This window comes from Phalaenopsis equestris, unplaced genomic scaffold, assembly GCF_001263595.1.
Source record: "Phalaenopsis equestris unplaced genomic scaffold, ASM126359v1 Scaffold000098, whole genome shotgun sequence".
Lineage (NCBI taxonomy): Eukaryota > Viridiplantae > Streptophyta > Magnoliopsida > Asparagales > Orchidaceae > Phalaenopsis > Phalaenopsis equestris.
This window is the reverse complement of record NW_018164540.1, coordinates 572297-597726: the sequence shown is the minus strand read 5'-3', so window position 1 is coordinate 597726 and position 25430 is coordinate 572297. Positions and strand designations below refer to the sequence as shown.

The window sequence follows — 25430 nt, the reverse complement described above, 5'->3', positions numbered from 1 at the left end:
ATGAGGGAGGACTATTGGTCCTTTTTAGGCTTGTGAATGTCGAGCCCCTTCTTATTCCAAAATGGTTTCATCACAATATCCTTAGTACAAGATGCACAGTGCAGGATAAAACTTGCAACCTTATCATTGATGGTGGAACTTGTGAAAACATAGTTTTTACTACAATGATAGAGAAACTCAGATTGATCACGCAACCACACTCACATCCTTATTGACTTACATGGCTTAAGAAGGTAAGTGAAGCTCCAAGTTACTAGACGATGTCTAGTACAAATTTTTATTGCTCGAAAGTTCCAAGAGAAACTTCAATGTGACGTTATTCCCATGGATGCTTTGAAGCTCATGGCAATATGATCACTAGACCGTCCATAATGGTTGTACTAACACCTTCTCTTTTGCTAAGGATGTAAAGCAAACTACTTTGGTTCTAATGAAGGAGGGACACAACAAATTTGAAGATAACAACATGGTTGTTGCAAATAGCAATTCAACAGTTGCAAACAACAGTTCAACTGCTACATTGTTACAACAAGAGCTGAACAATTCAATGAAGGGTTATTTCTTGTTGATTTCTGAAAATCGGGATTGTTAGACATTGATTCTAGCACCTATAGCGCCACGACTACAACAATATTTAGACATTTCTCTAAAGAAAGTTTCGGTCAGTCTACCTTCTTTTGCGGGAAATAAGCACACCATTGAACTCATACCTGGCTCGGTCATTCCTAATTGTCCATCCTATAGGATGTCACCGAGGGGGCTCTGTCACCGCTATCCCAATGCAACTGAGGTCAATTTATGGAGTGCTTTATGCCAACATTCTTGTTTTGAAAGCAATGACATCGCTTAGGTGTCTTGAAACTTTGCATCTAGGGAAATGTTTACCTGGTGATGGCTTCTTCCAAGCTTTGACTCACTGCCCTACATTGAGCAATTTAAGTATTTATAATTCCTTATTTGGTCATAGTTTTCAAGACATATCTATACACCATGGTAGACTGTGTGAACTTAATATTGTCAAGTGTCATATACATCATATTGAAATTAGACACCCTTAACATCGAACTTTGGCATTAAGACGAACCAAGATGGCCCGTGCATTACTTAGTTGCCCTCATCTGCATGCTTTGGATCTGTATTCCTGTCATAAGTTATTTGATCCTGAAATTCACACAACAACCACATCATGTCCTTTATTGGCATCTTTGGATGTCTTTTTGTTCATCTATTAGTGCCGAGTCACTACATGAAGTTGCTCTTGCTTGCCCTAATAAACTCAAACATTGGACAATAAGAAAAGGTTTTTCCAACCCCGGGAGAATGATGCGGGAGCAATCTAAAATAGTTCTAGTATTTGTTTTTAGTTCTATTTTATGTTTTTGTTATTTTATTTTCTTTTACAGGTGCATAGTGGTCGTTTTGAATTGTCCAAGATTATTCATACATGTCTTCTATGTAAGGCATGCTTTTTTGATGAAAAGGGGACATTTGGGTGATCTTTTTAATCTCTTCCTTTGTGCCAAGTGTGGGGTTTTCTTAGGAAACCTGACCAGGGTTTGACCCTCCCTGTGGATGTTTATGGGGCCTTTTATCCGCTGTCCGAGACCGACGCTTGCTGCCAACAACTGCAGATTTCAGTTTCAGGAAGGAGATAACTTTTTAATCGGGTGTTTTCCCTATTGTGTCGCTATCACATCGGCTCATCTTATTCACGAGGGGATTTACGTGGACAAGAAAACCCTACCGCCTAACAAAACTTGTTTAGTCATTCATATAATAGAATTTTCTCTATGCTTTCGGAATTACCCAACCTTTATAGGAGAGTATAACTTTATATTGCGTCTAAGAAATTTTTCTGGGCTTTAGTAGCTTCTTATATGTCGTAGGTGTTTGACATTGAAATTCCCATCACATGCTTATCCAAGCATCCTTTTTAATGTGAAAATTGATTTGATATTTTGCTTAGGGTCGATTGTCCTTAGACAGTAGCTTATTCACAACCTACCTTGTTTATTTGTGTTTGCCCACATTTCGATTCACATCTTCCTTTCTTCTATGTCTTCTCAAGTAGCATCTTTTTAAATATTATCACATCATTTTCACTTAAGATTTCTCTCATTTCACTCTCCAAATTTTGAATAATAGAAGAGGAAGCAAATGAGTGTGAAGATGATGATGAAATTAAGAGGCTAATTAAGAAGTGGATACTATTAACCTAGTTTTTGTTCTCAATCATTCTCGGACTCACCCAGGGGCCCTGTAGGATAGTGGTAAATTGATCGTGATCGTTACCGGCTTGGTAGCCATTGATTCTGTTTGATCCGTGCATTCTTAACATGTTCGTCTTTGATGATGAGTTGGGTGACTTGTCGTTATATGGACTCGTTATCATGCTCAAATATGCTTTATAAGAGTTGAGTCACATTTTTAATTATGTTCGGGCAAACACATGACAAGTACAACGACTTTTCACCATCATTTTTATGTGACTTCGTGCGCATGAGTCTCATTTGCATGAATTTTGGCTCACGTAAGAATTTTTTTTTGGGGAGATTGTTTGACAAAATTGACTTTGCAAGTGCATTCAGGTTGTTGAGATGATTTAGATGAGCATATTCATGTTTAAATTAGACTTCATTTGGTGCGCATTGAAGGATGAAATATTTAACTTTATTTGAATACTGTAAAAAATAATATAAATTTCTATATTTATATATTAACATTAATAAATATTTTTGTTTATATTTAAATATATATTGGTTAATATATTTTTATATATTTATATGTTAAATAATATATAATAATCAAATTCAAATTGAAATTCTCTCTCCAAAAGATCCCTCCCTCTCTCGTGTTATCTCTCCCTCATTCCCCAAATTCTCCCCTCTCATAATTCTCTCAAGCCCTCACTCTCTTTCTCGCATGATCTCTCATTACTCTCCTTTTCTCATGGTCTCTCTGTGGATCATTCTCTCTCTCTCCCTTTCTCTTTCTCGCCGCCCATTCCCCTGCTGCTCTAGTCTGAACCAGTGAATAGGCCTCACCTCCTCTCCGTTTGACAGCGGATCTTCTTCCATTTTCAAACCCACACATATGGAAGGATCCCTTCTCACTGCTCCTATTAGGATCATGTCAACCTCATCAAGTCAGAGCATGTCCAACTGCCTCGCAGCATCCCCCTTAGCCCAACCTCATCTTCTCTGCACAACAACCACAAGCCCGAACCCTTGCTTCTTCTCTAATTCCTGTTTGAGAGACCCTTGTTTGTCAAAACTATAGCAATCACAACCATCCTTGTCCACATTAGTCAGTGAATTGAAGGCAGACCTGCTCGAGGTCTAGCACGTAACAACTTCCTGGTGTAGTCAAAACTCTGAATGTTTAAAGCATACCTAAATCCCTCTTTCGACGATGTCTGTCACATTCATCGTCTGGCATAGTTGCTATTCTAACATTGCCATCGACATCATCTCTGGTTCTGTGACTTTTGGCCCATTGAACTCTACTGAGATTTGCTGCTAATTTCTCCAACACAAGTATTCACTTAACATTATTTGTTATCTTTACGTACTGTTAACAAACGTTTTTTTTATTTGTAGAAATTCCACATGCTTTAATATTTATTAGTATTTCTATTTTTCGATTACTGCTTGCTATATAGTTTTTTAACTGTGAGACTACATCAAATTTGCGTGCTATCATTCCGTTTTCTTACCAATTAGACAGGTGATATACAATAATCTGTGGCGTTTCTACTTTCATTTCACTATTAAAGATAACTGCAACTATTTGAGGTAGTTCGCGCAACTATTTGTGACAATTCTGTGATAATTCATATGATTCTTTTCATGGTTTGAATAACTTGATGAATAGAGTTGTCATTTAATGTCAATTTATCTCAGTCACCAATTTCTAATTATTTTGATAGAAAATGAATAGAAATGAATAAAGCAAAAAAGTAAAACTATATTATAATATTTTGATATATATGAAATTACCCTTGCTAATTATTTTATGTTAAAACATGTTTTAAGTTTAAATATTTAATTGAGACTTCTTGTTTATTAATATTGATTTCTTATATTTGCAGTGATTATAACATTTAATTGATTTTGTTTAAACTTGTTCATATATCACATGATTTATTTATTGTGCCTTTATGCACACACAAAACATAACCAATGTTATATCACATGATTTATTTCTTGTGCCATTATACACACACAAAAAGCAAAACCAATGTTATAATCACTGTGAATTGTTGATGAGTTGTTTTGCAGGAAATCCTTGGGCAGCAAAATGTAAAAATAAACCTTAGGATCTCACATTTACTTAGTTGTGTCGATCAAGATCCTGCTATCCTTGTGATCTACACTACATGGGATCTATGATTAGTATTCTAGGGCCACCTGTCACACACTCACGGGCTAGACACATCTAGAAAAAAAAAAAAGAAGCTTGGTAGTCTAGTAGTCACGGTGTATGGGCACATGGAACCATCACACTGGACTCTTGTCAGCTTTAAAGCCTTTTTGTGATGCTTATTACGTTATGATCTTATGAGTTTGCATATTGTTTAGGGGTGTTTGCTTTTGGCCTTCCTCCACAGTTGGTCGGCCATTCTTATTTGTACATGTGGCTAAGTGGTTAGCTGACATTCCTGACCCATACCTGATGCATGTTGTTGAGATTTGTATCTAATGTAGTATTCTATTGTAAATAGAAGAAGTCTAAGGGTTTATTTGTAAACGTTGTATGACTCTATGTAAGACAAAAATGTTAATGAAAAAAAAAGGTGATTATCTTGTAAAATCTTTTCAAGTTGGTATTAGAGCCCTAACTTGTCCAGCTCCCGATCGTGATCGGCGTTGTTGATGCAGGGACTGGGAACTTTGTTTTTTCCTTTCTTCTGCTTCGTTGTCGCGAAGCAGCCGCTACCAGAGCTCGTTGGGAAGGTAGCGAGAGGATTGCAGCTCGCTTTGGGAAGCCAACGAGAGGATCGCGGCTCGCAGGGTAGAGTCCCTCAGACTTTAGGGCGGAGGTTGGACGGTGTGGTCGCACAAGTGTGGAGAGATCAAGATTCAGTGGCTAGATCCTTCGAGCGGCTTCAAGCTGGGATCGAGCTGCTTGGTTTCGTGAGAGGAAGGAGCGACAAGGGCTTTGAAGGGCTAGGGCAAAGAGATCGAATCACACAATGGGCTTCAGTGTGGAGACGAGCTTGTTCTTGAGTGTGATAATTAGATCATATAGGAGAGAATAGTAAGAGAACCCTCTCGATACAGTCGCTTGGAAGGCAACTGCGGGATCCCAGTTTGTAGCGTGAACCCTCACATGTGGCTCGATGCTGTAGAGACAAAGTAAAGGGGAGAACAATAATGAGGTTTCAGTGTGAGGAGAAAGTAGTAGAGCAGGGCGTTCTGTTCGAGCATCTCTTGTTTGAGCGTGAGGGTTGCAACTTGATGTAGTAGAGATGAAGCGAAAGGGAAAAGCATTAACAAGGCCTTCGGTGTGAGCAGAAAACAGTGAATGGGCATCGTGCTGTGTTTCCATGCTACTCCATCAGGAGAGAGGCGGGCCGTTTGAACTGTGCGTGTGAACAGAAGCTTGCAATCAATTTTGTTGTGGCATGCAATCGACAATTGTTCGAGGGAAGCAAACAAAGCTTATGTTGGATTCTGTCGCGCGGGAACGACTACAACTTCTTGCAGAAGAGTTAATGGGGCGTGAGACTTCTTTGGCACTTGGGCTGCACGAAGGATTTGTGACAACAAGGAAGAACAATGAGGAATTAACTTCATCGAGCTCAGGCATGACAGGTGCTTAGGGGGAGACCCACAGGTGCTACAATCGTGAAGAAGTGAGACATTTGAGCAAGGCTTGTCCAAAGCCACCAAGGAGAGAAAGACGGGTGGGCGTAGATTGTCTATAGGGGCTACCGGGCAAATGTGATGGTAGCATAGAATAAGGGAAAAACAAAGGTGGTCTTTACCGATGCGGATCACAAATTATTGGAGATGTTCAAGAGGAAGCGAAGAGCGGCATGTGATGTCATTGATAATGCATCCACCTTATCGTCATCTAAGGGGAACACTACTGGTTATGCTCACTCAGCCAAATGTGCTCGTGATACACATGGTCTTGCCTCTATATCCACTACAACTTCACCATAATGGATAGTAGATTCTGGTGCATCTTTACATGTGACGGGTGCTGCTAGTGAGCTCTCTCCTTATACTCACCTAATAGTTCCAGAGAGCATTCAGACAACTCAGCCTGTGGTTGGTAAGGATATAGTAAGGTGTACTGATTCTATGATTTTGTCCTATGTTTTGCTTGCTCTTTCATTTTCAGTGAGCCTTTTATCCATTAATGTCATTATATTCCAAGTAAAATGTGTTGAGGTGATCTTTCAAGAGAAGGGGTTTGACCAAAAACTTGGGCCTGTCACGTGACGTAGTGAACTCTGGTACTTAGATAGAGGGGATGAACTTAGCCTTGACATCTATGGTTGAGAATGCTAAAGCAGGAGGATCTGAGAGGAGTGTGGAGGATGTGTTGCTGCCACATCACAGAAACATGAGACACTCTTCGTTTAGTCTATTGAGTCGTTTGTATCCATCATTGTATGAAAAGACAAATAAACAAAAAACTTGTGTGTGATGCTTGTGAATTTGGCAAGCATAACAGGAGTTCGTATGTTAGTTTTAGCTAAATTTGCTCTTATAATTTTGATTTGGTGCATTCTGATGTGTGGGGACCTTGTTCTACCACTTTGATGGATGGTTACAGATATTTTGTGATTTTCATTGATTGTTTTCTCGTGTTACTTGGTTATATCTGATGCGAAGTAAAATTGACGTGCTTGTCTGCTTTAATGACTTTCATAAGGTGATTCAAAGTTAATACGATGATGTTGAGAAGGAATTGAAGTCTGATAATGAGACAGAGTATACCAACAAGGCGTTGGAGGAATACTTGTCAGCTCAAGGAATACAACATTAAACCACATGTTCGTACACACCGACACAAAATAGAGTGACATAAAGGAAGAATAGATATCTTCTAGTGGTAGCTCGAAGCATGATCATGATGAATGTCCTAAAGCACTTGGGGCAAATAATTTTGATAGTAGCACAATTGATCAACAGAATGCTCTCAAAAGTGTTGGATTGACCACCTCCTTGTTAGATGTTGACAGTCGATAATTGTGTCATTCTTTCATTGAAGGTATTTAGATGTGTATGCTTTGTGGAATACAACATAATATATGTCGAGAAGTTTGATCCCAGAGCTTTGAAATGTGTGTTTGGGGGCAAAAATGTTGTGTATGCTGGAGCCTGATTGAGAAGAGATTTTTTGTGAGTATTGATGTGTTATTCAAAGAGTTTGAACCAGACTATACTTTGGAGGTGAATTTACCATTTAGTGACTGAACAACCATTGGAGATATGAGGCAAGAGAGAGTGTGTAGTAGTGATAGAGTGGTGCAAGTGGGAGAAATGCCATGTTTTGTGATGTGGGATAAATCAGCTGAGTAGAGGGAATTTGAGGAGATTGATTCTAGTGGTGTTGGGATTCAAATTGAAGGTGAAATAATGGTGTATATGCGGAGGAAGAAACAAACTGAGGGAACAGATCCTATAGTGCTAACAAGTCTCTTGTCACAGTCTTCCCCAACTCTCGAGACACCAGTACCATCCAGTTTTGTTTCAAAACTCACAGGTGATATTATTCCTCATCCATCCACTCCTACCACTCCAAAATTAAGGAGGACCTCTCGAAGCAATGCTTGACATTCTCCCTGATCGTTTTAGGTGGGAACTTGACATTGCAAGTTTTGTTTCTTATTCTAACATCTCACCTTTGCATGGAGCATTCATTGCATCATTGGACTCTATCTTTATGCTCAATTGTTTACAGGTTACTAAAGAGGACCCCATGTGGAAAGCGGTGATGCATGAAGAGCTTAGAGCTTGATAAAAGCCAAACATGGGAGATTACACCACTACCAACAGGGAAGAAGATAGTTGGATGCAAGTGAATTTTCACGGTAAAACAAACTCCAGAAAGGAAGGTGGAGAGGTACAAAGCACGACTAGTGACAAAAATGTACAGTTAGACATATGACATTGAGTACGATGAAACCTTTGCTCCAGTAGCAAAGATGAGCACAGTAAAAACAGTGACTTCTCTGCTAGTGAATGGTGGATGAAGACTACATCAACTGGATGTGAAGTATGCTTTTCTTCACGGAGAGCTACTGAAGGAGGTATATGTGGAGATACCACCAGGATTCAGTACATCCCAGACAACGAGTAATGTTTGTACGCTCAAGAAGTCACTATATGGCTTGAATTAGTCTCCTCGAGCTCTGTGTGATAAGTTTAGAATGACGATGATTGACATGAGATATCGACAGATCAATGTAGACCACACGATATTTTTCGCCAACATGAATGTCACACTACCATACTTGTTGTGTATGTGGATGACATGAGTATCACTGATGTTAATGAGACAGAAATTTCTCAATTGAAGGGAAGATTGGAATGCAATTTGACATAAAGGATTTGAGACAAGCTCATATACTTTCTTGGGATTGAAGTGACCCATGGACCTGAGGGGATAGTTCTATTCCGGATAAAGTATGTACTGGATCTTCTCATGGAATTAAATATGCGGGGGTGCAAACCTGCAACCTCTTCAATTGATCAGAAGGTCAAACTCAGTTCAGAGGCAAGTGAATCAGTTGATCATGGCAGGTACCAGAGACTGGTGGGCCGTTTGATCTATTTGTGCCACACTCAACCCGATATTTCTTTTGCAAGAAGTGTCGTAAGCCGTTGCATGCATGATTCATGGAAGGGGCATATGGATGCGGTGTATCAGATTCTGAGGTATCTGAAAAGTGCACCAGGAGAAGGGTTGAGATTCAAGAAGAATGAGCATGTAGATATTGAGGGTTTTTGTGATTCTTACTGTGCAAGTTGTGTTGATGACACATGATCCATATTAGGATACTGCATGTTTGTAGTTGGCAATTTGGTCTCATGGAAGAGCAAATAAACAGTCAGTTGTAGCAAGATTAACAACAGAGACGGACTACAAGGCCATAGCATTAGGAGTTGCTGAGATGATATGGATGAAAGCCTTGTTGGTTGAACTCAAAATGGATCAGGGAACTCAAATGAATTTGTGGTGTGAAAACAAGTCTGCAATCAACATTGCTAATAACATGGTGCAACACGATAGATCTAAACATGTGGAGATTGATAGATTCTTCATTAAGAAAATGCTGAATAATAGATTGTTGGAGCAAAGTCATGTAGCTACTGGAGATCTGGTGACTGACTGCTTACTAAAGGACTTAGCTCAGTGGAGTTAACTAGATTATGTGACAAGATGAGCTTAGTGAATATTTTTCGCCCACGTTGAGGGGGAGTGTTGAGCTTGGTATCTAATGTAGGATTCTATTTGTAAATAGAAAAAAGTTTAGGGTTTATTTATAAATGTTGTATGGCTCTATATAAGTCAAAAATGTTAATGGAAAAAAAAGGTGATTATCTTGCAAAATCATTTCAAGTCATGTCAATACCTCTATCTTTTCTATCATATTGGGAAGATAGGTTGAGCCTTCTTGGTTACACGTGACCAAGTTATAAGTCCAATTTTTGATATCTTCTCCACCATATCGAGAATATTTTCTGGCTTGCTTGAGTTAATGTGATCAAGCTATAAGTCCCATTCCTTTTATATCTTATTTTTCTCCTTTACCATATTGAGGAGACTGTATTGTCATTTTTCTACCATTTGGTAATCCTCACACTTTATTGAGGTCAACTTTCTCTTTCCAATCTCTCCTCACACCATATCGAGGAGAGCTGTCATCCATTGATTCTCCTCACATTACATTGAGGAGAGTTATATTTTTTGTTTTATCTCACCCTATATTGAGAAGAATCAACTCTTGGTCCTCCTCACCCTTGAGGAGAACCTGTTTCTGGACTTCTCCTCACACTATATTGAGAAGGGTTTGTCATTTTTCCATTCTTCTCACATCATATTGATAAATTCAATTAAATCAGTAAATTAACCCAATGATAAATTCAAAATTTTCCCTGAAGCAGGAGATTAATGTATTAATGTATTTTGTATGCTTACAAAGAAAATTAAACTTACCCTTGTAAAATATTTAACAAGAATATATTGTTCCAAGATTGTATCTATTGAGGATGCGAGGTTGCTGTTGGCAGCAGGTGGTTTGGCATGGCACGAAGTGGTGGCGTGGAACTGCATGTGTGAGTGGAAGACGGGTGGTTTGTTGCTTGCGTAAGATGCCCTAGGAGGAGCAGGGAGCACCTTTGGGTGGCATGAATGACGTGGAGAAATACAGGCTCACTGCTGTTTTGCGAACAGGTCCAGAAAAGTCTAACACGAAGATGGTGGTTGGGCCTGAAGGGAGATGGAGGTGAGCGGATTAGGGCAACTTGCTGCTCCTTGCATGATGTCCAATGTATCGAATATCGATACACGCATAGGTAGAAGCTTTGCTATGCTTGACCAGTGTGGCTTGAAGATGGAAAAACCCCAATTTTGGCATGAATCCTCAGGGAATCAGAGGGAAATGGTCTGCTGTAGTTTTGGCTATTTTCTTGGTCCAATCTTTAGGAGATTGGGAGAGGTGAAAATTATCTGTGAAGAGAACTTGACTGCTCATATTTTCATTAATGCTTGAAATTAGTAGGAAAAATATATTTTTTTAAAATCACACACACAAACACACACATATTGATGAACATTTAACTTACTAATTAAACATATATAAAATTTGTATAAATTTAATCATGACAAATAGATAAAAATATATATAATTATCATTATAATTTCAAGTTAAAGATTATTCAACCCATCAACATTCATTAAATGGCGTTCGAGTTACACACAAAATGGCCTATTCAATCTGTCTCGTCGATCCAAACATGAGTGGATGATCCTTTTCGTGAAACGATACTTCGACTGAAAAATTTTTAGTAGATGAAATTTTTATGCATGAAAAGCTTGCTCACACAAGTTTCTTGTAAAACCTTAACAATCTAATATTACATTTGTTGCATGGGTAATTATTTATGATGATGAAGTGATGTAACTCTTGAAATTCAAATTTGAGATTGAGAGACAGTGCAAAGCGACTTGAAAAGCTACACAATGATGTGTGATTTAAAGCTTGACCTCATGAATGACTAGAATCTAGTCGGGGAAAGCAGAGGCAACTTCCATTCATATATATCATTAAAATTGTTCTCAACAATTTGTTCTTATTTTGCATGCTTTACCATGTTTTTTCACGTTGAAGGATTGGAGTTTCTATTTGTTTTTCTTTGATTTGTTGAGACTCATTTCATGAATAGGTCAAGCAAGCTTATTATTACATTATTACAAATTTCATGTGAGGCTAATTTATCATTTTTGAATGTCACTATAAATAGTTTATGGTATTGTGGAATAATGGTCCAGCAATTTGCTACCTGTATTTTGGCACATTATCAAAGTGATCAACGCATTTTTTGGATGAATTGTTTGTGAAAAGTGGAGTACTTCCTGATTGTTGTCAGATGATATTTTTTTTAGGAATTTCATAGTTTTTCTTCGTTAGTTCAATTTTAAAAATTTTGAAACCAGATAGAATAGCTAAAAAAATTATCTCAGAAAATATATTCAACTTTTTTCCCTACGTTTGTTTTGTTAAAGAGGTAGATCAAATATTATACTAAATTGTGCTTCTTTATCGTTATCCATGTGACTAAATAAGATAAATGTATTTAAGGGTTGTCAAATTGGGTAATTTGGATGGCATGTTTTTGAAATAGAAAGTTCACGGTGTTTTATTTAACCTAGAGCTGATTGTGCAAGTTAAAAACAAGGAGACTTTTTCTTTTTGTTTGTTTGTAAACTTAAAATTTGATATCCGTTGATCATATTTAAGAATATACTGAATCACATTGATTTGGTATTGCTAGACAAGCACGAGCAACTAAATTATAATTGTTTTGTCATGCAACCAAGTATTTGGGCATATGTGTCTCATGAGACATATCTACGTTTGTGATGCGGGGCTCTTGGTGGGCTGACCAGGCATGGATCCAACCCAGCTGGGCGGTTTGGCCCCTTGGAGCGGTGCCTGCCCACCGCCCCATCCTTCCACTTATTCTTCTTTCCTTTCTCCTATCTTCCTCTTGCTTTTTCCTCCATTTCTTTTCTTCCTTCCTAGGCCTTTCCTAATTCCAAAACCTTCCTAAAATAATGAGCTCTGATTTTATTTCCTCTCATAGATTAAAAACCTTTCCTAAGACCCTAAAATTTGATTTGATTCTTCTCTTTAAATTTAAAATCTAATTTTATGCTCTTTTTTAATTAGGTCAAATCTCTTTTATAAATAGGAGTTGTGTCTGGAGTTATGGAATTGATTGTTTAGATGTGATTTCAACTCTAGCTCATTGTTTTTACCCTTGAGGGCTGTATACGATGACGAGGAACGTGCTCCAACTGTAACCCCGTTCGAGATGGTGATTATCTTCTATCTTTCCGACCATTTTTCGTTCTCAAGAAGCCCGCTGTCGCTCTAGTCATTCCAGCTATTCAGCGACAACTTCCCTGCCTTCTTTTGTCTTCCAAATTGCCGCAAGACCCTCCACCTTTTTCCTGCAGGGTGCTGCATCCCTGCTGCTCTTCTAGACAACCACTAGACCTCCTATAGCTTCACTGTAGAACTGTGGCAACTCCTCCCTATGCCTCTCCAGACCATCGATCTCCGCTCCCTGCAGCCTCCCTTCAGCCTCAACTCTTTGCGGGTCCTCCCAGCTAGCCCCCCAGCTCACTGCAGCTCACCTGCAAACAACCATAGCTCCATGCAGCCCCTCACAAGACCGCAGTCCCCTGTTGTCCTCTCAGAATCGTCGACCACTCTCTTGTAGCTTCCCTGCAGTCGTCATGGCTTTAGCCGCCCCTCTGGCCTTCCCCAACGCCTCCAATTGCTGTCATCAGTCTTTCCAGCTGTTGTTTGACGCCTAAACCATCATCAACATGTTTTTCTACGTCTTCCACAATAGTCTCATCTCTTCGACCATCACCGTAGCCACCTATCCCTCCTCCCACGATGCTCCCGCTTCTTCCGGGTGCTGTTCGCCCCCTCGACAAGCACTGACTTACTCTCACTCGACATCGCTCTGGTCTTCACTGCAACCACCACTTCGGCACCATCTCTCCGTCCTACCTCCTCTTTCAGTTTGTTGTGTTTTTATATGTTGAATCTTTATTATCATGTCTTGTTTTATGTTTTGTTTGCTGTCTTTCCTTTCTTTTGACTCATTGTTGTAACCGTCTTTTAAGTTATTAATAAATTCATGTCTTGCTTCGTGGTTTGGGTTAACTCCGGTATCATTTGGTATTAGAGCTAGCCCAACCCTCGTCTTATCCTAGAGTTCTCTAGCCCCTATGCTAAGAGTGGGGGAAAAAGAGAATTCACAGCCAAATTCGATCAGTTTCAAATAAGGTGCGACTTGGTAAAACAAGAGGAGCATACCATCGTCCGCTGCTTCAGAGGCCAGAAGCCCACCATTAGCAATGTAGTTCAACTATAACCCTATGTTTCGCTAAGTGACGTCCAAACCTTAGTCCTGAAAGTTGAAAAACAACAAAAGTAGGTCAGATCACAGTCTTCCTTTCGACAGCAGTCCTCTTACATGCCAACCCCGACAACTACACCAACCAACAAAGGCACGTCAGGAATGGGGAAACCATCATCCGGGAATACAAAAACTGATCCACGTAGCAAGAAACTCAAAAAAATGTAGCTCTTTAGGGGCAATGCTAGCCAAATAGTGTTTTAGATGCCATGGTTTCGCCCACATCGCCTCCAACTATCCCACAAGCCGAATGTACGACCAAGGTGTCATAGAGGAAAACGAGGATAAGGAACCAGAAGAAGATTCTGATGAATCACTTCAGCTCCCAGAGAATAATTGTGAGTTACTAGTCATATGACGAGTCTAACAATCTAAACCAAGACGGGATCAGTTATGGCTAAGACACAACATCTTCCGCACAAAGTGTACAGTTAAAGGTAAAGCTTGCAGCTTTATGATCGACAGTAGCAGTTGTGAAAATGTTGTATCAACACTAACGGTGACAAAACTAGAATTACCCACGCAAAAACATCCCCAACCCTATTCCCTCACCTTGCTGAAAAGAGGAAATGAAATCATTGTGGATCAACAATGGTTGAGTTCTCGAGAGGCAATCAATTAAAGGAACAAGGATGGTGTGACGTCATTCCCATGGATGCATGCCATATTTTACTGGGACGACATTGACAATACATTCACAAAGCTTAACATGATGGATTTAAAAACACACACTCATTCAAGAAAGATGACAAACACATCATCCTACTACCAAGTAAAGATGCACAAGAAATCAGCGACACTGAGGAGACAGTCGTTCTAAGGGCCATGTTCATGCAGTTAGTTCAAGATGCACCGATAAAATTAACCCTAGTTCCATTGGAACTATCCAAGGAGAAAACTCCATACCTGAACACCTACAACCGCTTCTATAAGACTTCCAGTATGTCCTGACCAACAATTTACCAAAGGGACTACCACAACTGTGGGACATCCAACACGCTATAGACCTTATACGGGATCTGTCCTACCAAACCGATCTGCATACAAGTTAAGGTTAACAGAATACGAGGAACTACATTGACAAATGCAAGACCTTGTCACCAGAGTGTTAGTTAAAGAAAGTACAAGCCAGTGCGTCGTGCCTTCCCTAATGCACCCAAAAAAATGGAACATGAAGGATGTGGATCGACAACAGAGCCATCAACAAAATCTCAATCAAATATCGATCCCGATACCTTGACTAGATGATCTCCTGGACCAGTTACACTGAGCCACTCTATTCTCAAAGATTGACTTGTGCGGCGGATATCTCCAGATCCGGATGAGACGAGATGATTAATGGAAGATCGCCTTCAAGACACGGGATGAGCTATATGAGCGGACAATTATGTACTTTGGCCTTTCCAACGCACTGAGCACCTTCATGAGATTAATGAATAAGATATTTCGCCTCCTCATCGTGAAGTTCGTCATAGTTTAATTTGACGACATAGTGTTATATAGTCATTCAGAAGAGAAACATATATAACACTTAACAACAATATTCGAGGTACTCCAACACGAAAAATTATACGCCCATGCAAAGAAATGCAATTTCATGACAAGTCAAGTATGTTTTTGGGGTTATATCATTTTCATCGCAGACATTCAAATGGACATGACAAAAATCGAAGCCATTGTAAGCTGGACCACACTGCAAACATTCACCGAACAATTTTTGGGGATAGCATCATTCGATCGTTGTTTCATTAAAAATTTCAGTATTTTCACTGCTCCCCTCACCGAACTGTTAAAAAGCACAGAGTTCACTTGGTCGAGCACCGCACAACCTAGCTTCGACACACTCAAAGAGAAAGTAACTTGAACACCGGTTATAGCCTTGCCAGATTTCACACAACTCTTTGAAGTAGAATGTGATGCATCAGGAGTCGGAATCGGGGCTGTACTGAGCTAGGACTCTAGGAGGAAGTACTCAACCCACGATAAAGAATTCTACGCAATTGTAAGAACCCTTAAATATTGGAGAACCTATCTACTGATAAGTGAGTTCACCTAGTTTACAAATCATGAAGCCTTGAAATTTCTGAACAACTAGAGTAAGCTCAAAGGCAGACACGCAACCTGGGTAGAATTTTTGGCTTCATTCAATTTCGTACTTAAGCACAAAGCTGAGACCCAGAACCGCGCCACAGATGCACTAAGCAGACGTCACTTATTAATCACCTCAATGCAAACAAGTGTCATAGGGCTCAAGATCATCAAAGACTTGTACACAACAGACGAAGACTTCAAAGATATTTGGGAACAATGTTAGGAAAAAACCGTCAGGGCAGTACTACCGTGTAGATGGCTACCTCTTCTATCGCAATAAATGCATTTTTAGATGCCCCTTGTGAGAAGCATTTGTACAAGATAACCATAATGGAGGTTTCACTGGCATATTCGACAGAGACAACTCTCAACCTTGTCGAAGAACACTTCTTTTAGCCTCAACTAATAAGGGATGTAAAGAGACACATCCGACAATGCAGAATTTGCCATTTGACAAAAATGAGAGTGCAAAATATGTGGTTGTATACGTCGTTGCCTGTACCTGAAGCATCTTGAATGGATGTCAGCATGGACTTTGTACTAGGTCTCCCCAGGACACAGATGAACAAACATTTTGTCGTGGACCGATTTTCTAAAATGACACATTTCGTACCCTGTCACCGCACACTCGACTCCTCACATATTGCTGACTTACACTTCAGAGAAATTGTTAGATTACACAGGATCCCCAAAGCTATTACTTCTGATAGGGTTGTTAGATTTCTGAACCATTGCTGGCTTCAACAGTCCATCCAAAAACAGACGGTCAGATAGAAGTGGTAAGTAAAAGCCTGGGAAACTTATTGAGATGCTTTGTGGGAAAGAACATCAAATAATGGGATTTCATTCTCGCTCAAGAAGAATTCTCTTACAACAGATCCACAAGTCAGACAACGGGACACAGTCCATTCGAGATTGTCTACGACCACAATCCACTCACACCGCTTGATTTGGTTCCACTTCTACCACCGTTAGAACTCAGTCAAGTTGCTATAGAACGGGTTCACCAAAGTTTGGCAAAGAGATTGCTAGACAAAACAAAAATATCAAGCGCAGCAAACAAATCAAGGAAAAATGTGACATTCAAAGAAGGCAATATGGCCTGTATCCGATGGAAAAAGGAACAATTCCCCGTACGAGCTGTCGAAAAATTGAAACTCAGAGTAGATGGACCTTTTAGAATTTCGTGGAAACTCAATGACAACGCATACAAATTTAACTTACCAGGCGACTACAACATTTTAACCACCTTCAACTTTGTCGATCTTACTCCGTACTTTGAGGATCTAGAAGCTTCGACAATCGAGGTCGAAGCTCACCAACCTTGGGAGACTGATGCGTAGTTCCTAGGGGGTCGACCGGGCATGGGTCCATCCCAACTGGACCTGCTGGCCCCTTGGAGTGGGGCCCATTGTTTCTCCTTCCACATTCTCCTTTCCTTTCTCCAATCTCCTTCTTGCTTTTTCCTTTCCTTTCTTTCTTCCTAGGCCTTTCCTAATTCCAAAATCTTCCTAAAATACTGAGATCTGATTTTATTTTCTCTCATAAATTAAAAACATTTCCTAAAAGCCTAAAATCTGAGATCTAATTGTATGCTATTTCTTAATTTAATGTTTCCTAATTAGGTCAAATCTCTTTTATAAATAGGAGCTGTTGTTTCTAGAGTTAGAGAGTTGAGATCTAATTTTAGCTCTAGCTCATTGCTTTTCCCTTTGAGGGCTGTATCCGACGACAAAGAAGGTGCTCCGACTATAACCCCGTCTGAGGTGGTGGTTTTCTTCATCTTTCCGACCACTTTTCGTCCTCCAGCAGCTCGCCATCATTCCAGCCATTCTAGCGATTCAACAGGTAACTTCCCTGCCTTCTTCTGTCTTCCCCAGTGTCACGGGATCCTCCACCTCCTCCCTGCAGGGTGCCACATCCTTGTTGAAGGCTGTGTAAACAAGCAGAACATGACGAGCCCAGGCATTGTTCATGTTCGACTCGTACGATTTAAAATTTATTCAAAATAAGCACATGTTAGAAATTGGCTCATGAATAGTGTGTTTGTGTTTGGTTTGAATTAAGTTTGATGTGTTTGTTTTAGGCTCGTGTTCGGCTCGAAATGACCTATAAATTATAAAAATAATATTTTTAATTATTTATTTGATGAAATAATAAAAATTCATTATTTAACTAATACAAAAATTCATTATTTAAGTATTAAAAATATTCATTTATTGAAATGAAAGATTTCAAGTACATATTTAAAATTAAGGCTCAAATTCAACAACGAAAAAAAAAAAACTCTTCTTCATTATGATATAAAACTACTCTTCTTCATTTTGATTAAAAAAAAGAAAAAAAAAATCAATAAGACAAATGCATTCATCAAATTGCAACGTGGTGCAGTAAAACAAGAACCAGAGATCAGGTAAGCCAGCAAAGAAAAAACAGAGGATAAATATTAAATAGTAAGATGCACTATGGCAAAACAAATGCATAGAAGATAAATTAATCTTGAAAGAGCAATACAATGGAAAGCAGCAGGGGGAGTGGAGCAAGGAAACGTGGTGGTTGAAAAGAGAAAAATAAAATACCTCCCTTTTGCTAGTTTATAGTGACTCTTATGCAATATTCAATGCTTCTTCCATGTCATGTAAAAAGTTGTTAATCAACCAGTTGCCACTTGCCATATCCCTTCTTCCCATAGCAATAGACACTATTAGACACAATTTGTTACTGGTATTAGCATGTATAAATTGCAAGAATAAAATTTGATGAGTTAAATAATCATAAAAAGTTCCACACATTCTGATTTCTGAGAAACAAACATGTTTTTGAAGTTAGCGAATACTCTTTTCAATTATAATAGAATGTCAAACTGTTGTAAAGTTATAGAAAACTAGATCCACAAAAGATAATGATAACCCAAATCAGATCCACAACAAAATCATAAAAAAACATAAAAAATTTGAAATATAATATTCTAATAGCAAGTTAGCAACACTGCATAAACTAATAACGGATCTATATAATGCTCAAGAATGCAGTTTAGAATTAATACTTTGAAAAATAGGTTCGTATAAAAAGCATCATTCCTGACTTTGCTAAGCTGGACACCATTGTAAGAGTGAGGCAAAATCCTTCAGAAACATAGTATAAATCCATTGCTTTCTAGGGATGGGAAGTTCCAAACTTTATGGGTTGGAATTCACATTTCTAAAGGAAAAAAAAATGTAGTGATATATGGATCCAGATCTCAGAAGGAATCGGGGGTAAAACATCACATCTCGAACAACCCTTGTCGGTTGTAATCCACAAAACAATCGCAAGATAGAAAAAAAATGAAGAAACAGTTCTCAAAGTACCTTCTCAGTGTGATCGTCGACTTCTTCACAACCTTTCTTCATTGAGTGATAAAGTAAACTCACCTTGGTTGAAGCTCTAGGGACAAAAAGAAATGCAGTGTCGCAGCCTTGCCCCCTCACGACACAACTAGGGCACGAAAGAAAAAAGTGGGGCGGCTTGAAAGTCAGGGTTTTTTAGTATATATAATTATTTTTTTTAATAGAATAAAATTTGAGATGGTTGATTTGATCCAATGGCCGAGACTAATTTCAGATTTTTTTAAAAATCATTTAAATGCTTTAACATATTTAAATATATATATTTCAAATAAATATATCATAAAACTTTAATCTAAAAATATTGTAGTTATATTATTTTTAATTATTTGTTTATATCAAGTTGAACATGATCAAATGAAGGACTGTTCGTGCTCAGCTCGTTTGGAAATCGAGTTAGAAAAACTTGTTCGTGTTTGGCTCGCTTGTTTAACAAACGAATCAAACACGAGCTACTTACCGAGCTGAACACGAGCTGTTCTCGAACAACGATATTTTTTGATAGCCCTACCTGCTGCTTTTCCAGGAAGCCACCAGGCCTTCTATTGATTCATTGTAGGACTGCGCCAACTTCTCCCTGCGCCGCTCCAGATTACCGATTTCTGCAACTCTATTTGGGTCCTCCCAAGTGGCCCCTGGCCCATTGGAGCTTACTTGCAGATAGTTCACATCTAGCTGCTGCCTTCCCGCGTTGTTACAATTCCCTGCAGTCCCTCACAAGTCACTGTAGTCCCCTGTTGTCCTCTTAGAATCGTCGACTGCTCTCTTGCAACTTCCTTGAAGTCGTCACAGCTCGGACCACCTCCCAAACAGTAGGTAGCCGCCCTTCCAGGTCTTCCGCAGCTCCTCCAATTGTTGTCACCAGTCGTTCTAGTTGTGTTTCGACGCCGAAACCATCATCAACCTGCTGTCATACGTCTTCCACAACAACCTCACTTCTTCGGCCTTCATCGCAGCCACTCATTCCAGCCTCCGACGATGCTCCCGCTTCTTCCGGCTGTGGTTCGACGCCTCGACGAGCGCTGACTTGCTCTCACCCGACATTGCGCCGGCTTTCACCGCAGCCAACACTTTGACACCGTCTCTTCAGACTCCCTCCCCGTCGAGCTTATTGTGTCTTTATAATATCGAGTCTTTTTTGTCATGTCTTGTTTTATGTTTTGATTTGTGTGGTTTCTTTTCTTTCTTTTGAGTCATTGCTGTAACGGTCTTTCAAGTTATTAATAAATTTGTGTATTGCGTCGTGATTTGGGTTAACTCTGGTATCAACTTGTCTAATAACTGTCAAAAGGTGCTTGATTTCTTTTTCTAGAATGAAGAAGGGGCATCCCTTCTCTCTGAGATGTTGTTTTTCGATGTTCGATGAGACACAACTTCCTCTTGAAGTGCTCGAATCTTGATTTGCCTCGAGTAATTTTCCTATTATCTTCTTCAGCTATATTTTACTTGGCCTAATTTAAATTCATGGAATTTATTCACCGTTGAATTTCTTTTGCCCTGTTTTTGCAGTGGAGATGGTATGATTTCATTTAAGACTGTCTATTTGTTAGAATTTAAACCTGTATCTGGAATAGCGTACCCCACAAATCATGCCGTATAGCTTTGCATACAGCTTTATGTTTAAATTGATTTGTCATTTTTTGATCTGTAACGTCAGTTTTTTTCTAATAAAATTATCAGAACTTTCAATATCTGCTACATGGTAGTCGGTTGGTTCAAATATGATTTCAAAAGCAAAATTAGTGATATGAAGGCTTTATGATCCCATCTAAAGTACGTTGCACTTGATTTATGTGAATATATGAATAGGCAACAGGTGGGACAACTTAGGTCCATGCGGCTTATATTATAATGTCATTATATTTTGAAACGAATCCTGCAATATGTTCTTCTCTTAAATGCTGAATCTATTGAGGAAATCCAGTGTTTAGACGAATTATAGCCAGCTTGTTTGTGATTTGTACTTATTTGGCTGTTTGACAGACTTGTAATAGGAACCAAAGCAGTAGATGCTTGTCAGCATTATTATTTATCTCTATACTTATTTTTTTAGGGATACATTCTTAGAATATTTTTGTTGCAGGTTATTGATCGTTATGAGAAAAAATTTGGGGCAAGGCACTATCATTTCTCAGCTGGAAATGTGAACTTCATTGTTGTTGATGCACAAACACTAGATGGTAAGGAATTCATTGACCAGGTTTGCTCCCATTGGACTGGTATAAAACAGCAAATCCAGATGAAGATATTAACCTCTCATGCTTCCCCTCGAAAAATTCTCTACTCTAACATGTTTAATTTTGCTATTATTTTTAAGTTTTAAGGATTTTGTGCTCCATTTGAATTGAAAGCACTGTATGCTAATGGTATACGCTAGGGCTAGTAGACTTTCTGCAATTTTCTTTTTAAGTATACTTCTGCCAGAAAATCAAGTTAGCTAGCTCGCACTACTTTTGAGATAAATGTTTCATTAATTAGACCCTACATTGTTGGATATGGCTTTCGGTGTTCTTGATAATTACTCTGAAATTTTCTAAAACTAATTTTTATTTCTATGGAGATGGAATTGATTGCTAATACACTACATAATTAAATGCTATATTAACAATTGATGCTTTTAGAAGTGATGTTTTGGATGGCATATATCTATGTGTGTTAAAATATCTGATAGGCTTCTTTAAAATTATAAGTTTTTAAAAAATGCTTAAATCTTGACAGGAACTCCCAAGTGTTGTCTTAATTCATCTTCAGTAGCATTAGACTTATCCCAACTATTTAAGGCGGGCTTTGTAAATCCTTAACTCTCTTATCATTTTCTTGTTCAGTGCTGTTTGAGGTGTTAAGCTAATTTTTTTCAATTTTTGTCCATGTTACATTTGGTGTACCTCTTTTTGGCCCTTATTCTTCAATAGTAATTTTATCTATCTTATGGGTTCGTTTTCTGCTAATTTCTGTCCTCAAGTCAAATTTTCACTACATAGTTTCAACAAAGGCTAATCCCGTCATCTTTTTGATATAATTATTTGTCATTTTATACATATTTTTTTTATTTTTTGCCTCACATATTTCTTAAAATTTTGATTTATACAAGCTTGATTTAACAACTTGTTAATTTTTTTATTGCCCAAACTCGAATCTCTATGGATGTTATCTTTCATTAAGTAACCTTTTACTACTCTTCCGCTTATTCTAATATTGAATTTCTTTCAAGTGTTCCATTTCCACCTCTCGCTCTTGTTTTTGGTCCTCCTCCACTATAGGTTTATACTTCTAGTCTTCAACAACCTCTTTCCATTCCGTCTTCTATGACCGGCAATTTGTCTACTTCTGTAACCTTAGATCTCCATCTCTCAATTTTTATTTGGAATGGCATACAGCACTCCCCTCTACATACTCTTTTATATCTCTTTTTATCCACATATTTTCATTATTTTGTCTTGTATCTCTCTACAATTTTTATTTTTAGAAAAAAATCAAGAAGCTTTGCTGATTCTAATTTGAAATATGTAATGGGTATTGAAATGCGGGATCTTCTTAATCACCACACTTGGGATTTGATTGCTCTCCTTGTTGTTGTGTCAGGGTCTTCACGGTTAACTTTCATCAAGAGGGTACTATCAATTGTTAGAAAGCCTGATTGGTGGAAAAAGAATAAGAAAATGCTCATTATATTGACTATTTTGAGACCTTTCCCCTGATGGCTTTGTTGAACTCTTCTTTATCTCTTTTCTATGGTCAATATATCAAAGGTGGCGTTTTTTCTAGATGGATTTTAGCAATATTGTTTCTAAGTTGATCTTCCTGTTGTGGTTTAGATGAAGCAAAGTTTCAAGTAATATTGCTCAGGGGATAGTTTATATGAAGCAAAGTTTCAAGTAATATTCCCTGTTGAACTCTATTTTAAGGTGTGTCAGTCACCCTGCTTGTAAGGTGTGCTAGTCACCTGGTAATGTTTCTCCACCTTCAAAAGGTAGGGTCTGTACATCAGAAAAGGGACCAATATGGCTGCAATTGAACTATATTACTCATAGAAGACCTCAGTTTTCCAAGATATCTTGTCAATGTGTGCTGTTCTTGTTCTACCAACTCACATTTCAACATAAAAAATCAACCAAGCACTCTTCCATAGAAGTTTCTTTAGTGCAGGTTGTAGAGTTTTTTTGAACATGCCCTATCAATAATGTGGGGGAAGGTATTTGCGCTGCATATTCCTTTTTCACCTTGGACCACATATTGATCTCTCTTTCCTTCTCGCCGCCGAATATGCTTCAAGTTCTCCCACTACAATGAAGTATTTTTTCCGAACTTGATGACTGCTAACTCTTTTGCCACATCCTTGTATTAAAAAGTTCACTCCACTCTTTGAAGCCACTCGACAAACTCATCTGGAACGATGTGATACAATAATTTCACCTTTACTCCAAGATTCCGACTTCTTTGATATCCCATGCCAAATCTTCGAGATAATAGTGCATAGTTGATGCGGGTTTTTTGGTATGCGCTGTCAGTATCTTTCAATACTACAACACACACGACAACACAATTAGTAAATATGCTGATCAATCACAATAAAAATCACTTCAGTATAAATAGTTTTATATTTGAAAATCTTTAAACTGTCAAACCTAATAATTACATAAGTATACGTATCGCTCAAGTAATAAAGGGCTCTAATGAACTCCTAAGTATCGATCTCACGGGAAGGTGGAGATTTTTATGGTTATAATATAAAACACAATATTCAAACTATAAAAACTTAAGTAAGAAAAATAAGTCGAAAATAAGTTTAATGTATGCTACTGAAAATATAGCTAAAAGAACTAAGTTAACTAAACTATTTTCTAACCTGAAAAATTAAATTTATTAAAACTAAATAAGATTTTGTAACGAAGTGTTCAAATTTAAAAAAAACATCAGTCTCATTTATAATGAATTTATAGTTAATGAAGTAATTAAAATCATTTAAAATTATATATAAAATTGCATTGTGCCAAATATGAGCAATCCTATTCTTTACCATATGTCAAGTGCATTAAAAACATTGATTAATCCAGAGTTTGGTCTCTAAATCCGTGATTAGGCTGAGAGGATACTGACTCCCACTCTTGAGCTCCCACTTCTCTCTCCCCCAAGGGTTAACAATCTGGCTTTAGTTTTCAAGCAACTGGACCAAATTTGGGATTTTTGTCTGTCACTCAAAATCTCTAATTCTACGTCCATCAAAATATATTTTTCTATTTATTTGCACTCAATCTCATGGACTACATTCTCATCCATGAAATTGAATGTGACTGTCACATTGTTGTAGAAAGCATAAATCTTTTGGATCTTATATTTTTCAACAAATTTTAACATTTCAATTGACCAAATTGAAAAGTAATTGAAGTTCAGAGTTTGAATTATGACAATTTATTGATATTTAAAACCTTGCACAATAATATTAATTCTTCACAAAATTATATCTCATTGTAGGGAGAAAGATAAAAAAGACTACCAAATAAGACTACTTAGAATTCATAAGAAGATATGACAAATCATGAATTATATATATAAAAACAAGTTTACAAAATAAAGAAAGGAAAGAAAACAACTTATCTCACACTCAAGCAAATCCCTTGAATTTTTCTTTAAACACTCTCTCTTTACAATCATACTCAATTCTTTCTTAGAAATGTAATGAAGAAGGAATCTCTTACATTTCATCTCCCCTTACAACTCTTGAAGAAATTCCTCTTCAAAACCCAACTCTTCTTCAAAGACTCTACACGCCACACACGCTAAAGACCTCCCTGGACTTCTTAAGAGTGGCGCCGGGTCCTCTTAAAAAATTTCATCTTTTTTCTCAAGAGACACACCTCTTCACACCAAGAGACAAATCCCTTTATCTAAAAGACATATCTCTTCATTCAAGAGTCTTTCCAAAGTGACTAGATGTATTAAACCACTCTATGGGGCTTCTGAATTACTTGAAGCCTTCTAGAACATCTAAAAAATAGTCAATAACCGCCAACAATTCGTCACAATTCGTCTAAATTCGTCTCTGGATTTTGGCTCTTCTGGCTCCATTCTAGCGCCTCTGGCGCCAGTTCTGACGCCATTATGCTGAAAATTTGCGTTTTGACTATAAATTTTTTCCTTTTTGCTCTAAATGCCTAAAATCAATATACTTCCAACAAAGCATGAAAATACCTTCTTTAATGTGCAATATTACTAAATTTAAGCATAAAATGTATACATAAAATTGTACATTTTTTTGTGTATCAGCAGTCGC

General features: G+C 38.1%; 1 protein-coding gene across 2 annotated transcripts in view; it reads left to right on the top strand.

Annotated features, from left to right (window-relative positions):
• The window catches only part of LOC110020472 (uncharacterized protein C630.12), a 49442-nt gene that overhangs the window by 6000 nt on the left and 18012 nt on the right, over positions 1–25430 (top strand). For both annotated transcript variants that reach the window (XM_020718587.1, XM_020718586.1), the window contains exon 5: positions 21243–21339. In XM_020718587.1, the coding sequence (XP_020574246.1) occupies positions 21243–21339 (97 nt within the window). The remainder of the gene's footprint in view (positions 1–21242; positions 21340–25430) is intronic.